At 38.7% G+C, this 5344-nt stretch overlaps 1 protein-coding gene across 1 annotated transcript in view; it reads left to right on the top strand.

Annotated features, from left to right (window-relative positions):
* dpp7 (dipeptidyl-peptidase 7) overlaps positions 1 to 5344 on the top strand; it is a 21246-nt gene that overhangs the window by 10375 nt on the left and 5527 nt on the right. The window contains exons 7-10 of the mRNA XM_032511951.1: positions 2014 to 2180; positions 2731 to 2791; positions 3480 to 3598; positions 4667 to 4823. Of these exons, the coding sequence (XP_032367842.1) occupies positions 2014 to 2180; positions 2731 to 2791; positions 3480 to 3598; positions 4667 to 4823 (504 nt within the window). The remainder of the gene's footprint in view (positions 1 to 2013; positions 2181 to 2730; positions 2792 to 3479; positions 3599 to 4666; positions 4824 to 5344) is intronic.

Raw genomic sequence — 5344 nt, 5'->3', positions numbered from 1 at the left:
TCTTAACAACTGCTCAAAGCGCTTTTACATCTACCGGATACATTCACCATTCAGACACATTCATACATTGTGGCCGGGGCTGCCGTACAAGGTGCCACCTGCTCATCAGATAAACACTCACACACATTCACACTCCGATGCGCAGCACCGGGGGCAACTCGGGGTTCAGTATCTTGCCCAAAGACACTTCGACAATGACTGCAGGGATCGAACCACCAACCTTCCGATTGGCAGGCAACCGCTCTACCACTGAGCCACAGCCGGGAATGAGGAAATAATATTTTCTATGGCAGTGAAAAAAGACCTGGGTAAAGATATATAAAAAATAGAAAAATATATAAGTATTTCAGGAGTATACTCATCCTAACTGCCTGCTAAAGAGACAATTCCACCTCTATAAGTCAGACTTGACTACTGTTATCGATGAGTTCAATTCTGTTCCTGTGATGTGCAAACCGACGTTGTGATTACAATGCCTAAATATTTGAAACCCGAGTTAGAAAGTCTAAAAGGAATCAATGTCGAGATTCATAAATTCATAAACAGCAAAACACTCAATTTTTAAAATATTTAATTTCAGGATTGAGAAAACATGGGATGCTCAACAGAGGGTTGCGGACTTAGAAAAGGAGGTTGTCAGCGTAATCTTGAGACCTTATGATCTGTGCCCCCATCTCCAATCCCCTTAATCCTCATCTCTGCCTTTAAAGCAACCGAGAGTGGTTGAATGGCAATCGCGAATAAAGAGTGAAGAAAGCGACCATTCCTGTCACGTCCCGCGGAAGAGGGGGAAATGATTCCGAGCGCTGGGTATAAGTACAGACCGATGCGTAGGGGGGAGAGTAAAGTAATCAAATCCAGGAGCCTGCTCCAAAGCCAAACTGCCATAGAGAGGCAAACCATATAAAACCTATTTAAACATTAATAGGAAATAAACAAACAAGTACAGAAACAAATAACAACACATATATATAACTAAATAACATTAAGAAAGGAAAAAATAGGCTGTATGGAATAGTGCAGCATGTGCAAAAAGTTTAAGAAAATGTTCCGAATAGACTGTGTAGTGGACAGGATGTAGTCAGTGGGGACCTGGGGCCTTGTTATGAGGCCGACTGCAGAAGGGAAGAAACTGTTTTTATGGCATGAGTTTTGGGTCCTGCCAGAGGGGAGGGGTGTAAACATTTCATTTACCCAAATAACAAGAATGAATGAATATATATTAGCCTATATTGTGTTTCTCAGTCCGTAATGACCCCTGGATTTGTTTTAAGTCAACCTGAAAATATACAGTTGAAACCAGATGTTTACATACACTATATAAAAAGACATGCTTTTTCCTCACTGTCTGACATTACAGACAATCACTTTTCCTGGTTTATGTCCGTTTTAAATTATTTATATTTGCTAAATGCAAGAATAATGACGGAAGGATTTATTTAAAATATTTTTTTTATTACTTTTGTCAAAGTCAGAAGTTTACATCCATTTCATTAGTATGTAAACCACAAGCACCACAAGCTTCTCACAATAGTTGGCAGGAATTTTGGCCCATTCCTCCTGACAGAACTGATGTAACTGTTTGTAGGCCACCTTGCTCGCACATGCCTTTTCAGCTCTGCCCATACATTTTCAATAGGATTAAGATCAGGGCTTTCTAGTTAGAAAAAATAGTCTATATAAATCTTTCTCTCATTATTCTGGCATTTAGCAGAAAACTAAATAATTTTGGTATTCCTAACGGACATAAACCAGGAAAAGTGATTGTCTGATTTCATGTCAGATAGAGCGGAAAAAAGCATATGTGTCTTTTTATATAGTGTGTAAACTTCTGGTTTCAACTGTATATATTTCAGTGTTTTTTTTGTTGTTGTTTAATGTCAAGAACTTTTGACCAGCTTGGCTGTTGCTCCATTTCACATCCTTTAGGAAAATAATGGAACATTATCATAAAGATGTTATAGCTCCAAATAAGGAATCTAACCCCACTACTGTTGTTGTTGTTGTTACCAGATTACAGACGCATCCAGTCAGAATTCTCCCTTTGTAAGCCTCCATCATCTGCTCAGGACATCCACCATCTGAACGGCTTGCTGAGGAACGCCTTCACTATGATGGCCATGCTGGATTACCCCTACAGCACTCACTTCATGGGTAGTATGCCTGCAAACCCTGTCAAGGTAACTGCAAATCAGACAGTAAAATGCCACCTACAGTATGTGTGAGCAACATCACTTGTTCTTTTTTACAAGTTGTACAATATGTAAACAAGACCAGCTTTTAACAACCGCTGTTTAAAATGTATAATAGTAGATAAGTAGATAATGAAGAAATGGTGTCACCATTACAAAGCTTTTCCAGAGAGCACTGACACCTTTATTTTACACTATAAAATTATTTATAGACAAAATATAAGGGATCCTTATGTGTTATGTTACGTTAAATAATGAATATTTGACTAATATATCTTTGTCAGATTTTTTTGAAACTCTCAAATATTGATATTGTTTCTGTCTTTAAAATCCTAGAATGTTTTATTCAGACTCAGGACCACTTAGTCTATATTTTATAGTGTCCAATATAGTTTATTTTTTTCTCCCGATAATATAAATATCTGTAACATGAATATAAATTAGCAAGTATGACAAAAATGTCATGAGTCAGGTGAGATCTTTTCCAGATAAAGGCTGAAGCTGACAGTGATAACACAATGACGCTACTATTTTTCAGGTTGCCTGTGAAACCATGCTGAGTGGATCTGACCTGCTCTCCAACCTCAGGAACACTGCAGGTAAAAGAAATGTACACTGTGTCTCAAAGCAGCTTAGAATGGAGCTCTTACAAAATGGTCATTAGCACAAAATTATAAAGAATTATTCATATTTCTAAAAGTGGGTAACTGAAATCTAAAACCATGCCACACTTGATAGTATGTACAGTATGTATTTTAGATACTAGGGTAGAGTTTGGAAGTAAGCTTCTCCGTTGGCAGTCAGGTGAATTTAATGACAGCAGAGACTAGAGTGCTGTGGTCAGCTTCTTATCTTTATTAACAATACAATTACTGGCAAAGGCCTTTTGTTCTGAGAGTATTCAATCATTAGCAATTGTTCCAAAAAATATGTCCTGTATTAGCATTCGCAAGCTCACAGCCAGAAGTTCGTACATTCTGTTTGAAGCTAGTGTTGTCCTGGTTTCTCTCGGGTGGACTGGTGACTGTGAAACATTGAGTTTGAGCTGGTCTGTCTGTTAACTCCGCTGAGATCACAATACCTTTAACATTTAATAATAATATTATAACAAATAATAAATCAACAATTAATATTGGAACTGAATCGGAAAGGCTTATTTAGCTTTAAACTTGATATTGTATAGTATGATAAACGCATAAGAAACTTTCCCATTATGAAATTAAAATAACCTTGATTGAAATCTGTAACTCCTGTCAGTCGTTGATGGTACACAATCCTATCCTGCAGGGATTTTTTACAACTCTACCGGGTTGCTGACCTGTTTTGACCTGTACAGTCTGTATTTGGAGTGTGCTGATCCCACCGGCTGTGGACTGGGTTTCAGCAGCCTGGCCTGGGACTATCAGGTACCCCAACAACCACCAGCACACAGCACATTTACAATTTGTATCCAATCTGATCAAAAAGCCACCACACCAAATTCTGCTGTCAATTCTTAAGATGTTGAACTTTCTTTAAGTATTTATCAGGTACTTTTTTGTTGTTGTTCACTCTTTATGACTTTATAGCTGGTTAGTCTGTTCCTTATACGCAATGTAGACATTTAAAATGTTATTTACTTTTTTTAAATGGACTTTGGCGCATTGCTCACTCTACATAAAATACTACATTTACATCACACATCAAACTTCACAGAGAACAATGAGGGAAAAACGGCATCACTTATCTGTTTTAACTGAATATTGTCTGGTTCAACTCAGCTAAAAACACAACAACACCGACTCCATGTTGTTGTGTTTGGAACCGGTTGGCTAAAGAAAAAATGTGCCGCTGCAGAATGAATCTGAGGGAAACGCACTGGATTTTTGGCATTATTTTTGGCATAAAAAAATGTATTATTGTGCTGGGTTAAACTGACCCACCCAGCCACTGCTGCAATTTGCGGACCAAAGATGGCTGCTGGATCTTGGTTTGATGGCTGATCATACCTGACGGCGAGCCTGCTCCCCGTGTTGTAGTTCAGATTTTAAAAGGTGTTTTTACAAAAAGTTGTGTTGTGGGGAAAACAAAACAGTCCTTCAAATAGTGTCTTTCTCCAGTGTGACTTGCTGCTTTGAACCTCCAGCTTCTCCTTTATTTCCTTCCTGAATGAATCCCACTGTTGAGCTGTGTTAAATCAGATCAACAACCACTCCCCCTCATATGACGTGTCAGTACTGACTCTATCAAAAGGCTAACCTTACTTAAAACCCCGCGACTGATATCACAGTACACTCTGAGTTTTGATATGTATATGAAGTGTCAGTATTTAAAAAAAGAAAAAGAAAAAGTTACAGTAATACATATTATTTGTATTTCCATTTTTGATGGTCACAATTGCATTAGGACAAAATAAATATCCAATTCATCTACTGTATGGTGTTTAAACTTCAAACTGTTTATCAAACTAACACTTCCCCTGCTTCTGGTTGCAGGCGTGCACCGAGATTAATCTATGCTACGAGAGCAACAATGTGACAGACATGTTTCCTCCCATGGCCTTCACTGAGACAGACCGCAAGCTTTACTGCTCCAAACGCTGGGCTGTGGTTCCACGACCAGAATGGCTCAAAACTCAGTTCTGGGGTGACGGTGAGCAATGACTACTAGTAGATGCACCAGACTGTCCTGATATATGATAATTTCTAGAGGTGTAATCTAGAAAGAGTAATACATTGGATCTGTCCCAATACCCACACTTACCGTATTTTCATGTTAAGTAATACTTGTAACTGTGTTGTGGGTAGTATCTGGGTATGTAGCTAGTAAGGTGAGTCCAAGATGACATCGATGAGATGGGATATTTATTGTTAACCCCAAGTAAGGCCGACAAGGCAAAATAGTGATACAGAAATTAACTGAATCAAGGCAAACAAAACACTTTCACAGAATAAAAGAAAATGACGTGAGAGTCAAAAAGAGCACATTATAAAAAAACACTGTTTCCTATTGACCTATAGACAAGTCATTACTGAGGGCATTCAACGGACTCACGCCCTCCTCCCTCAGGTTTTCCTCATGCTCTCTGTCCCGGGCAAGCGCAACTGCCAGACTATATAGGTCTGAAGCCCGCCCCTCAAGTTGGAACATACCAACTCTACAATGCAGGGGTG

This window comes from Etheostoma spectabile, unplaced genomic scaffold (genome assembly GCF_008692095.1).
Source record: "Etheostoma spectabile isolate EspeVRDwgs_2016 unplaced genomic scaffold, UIUC_Espe_1.0 scaffold559, whole genome shotgun sequence".
NCBI lineage: Eukaryota > Metazoa > Chordata > Actinopteri > Perciformes > Percidae > Etheostoma > Etheostoma spectabile.
Note: the sequence above shows the minus strand (reverse complement) of the source record. Positions and strands in the feature narration are given on the sequence as shown.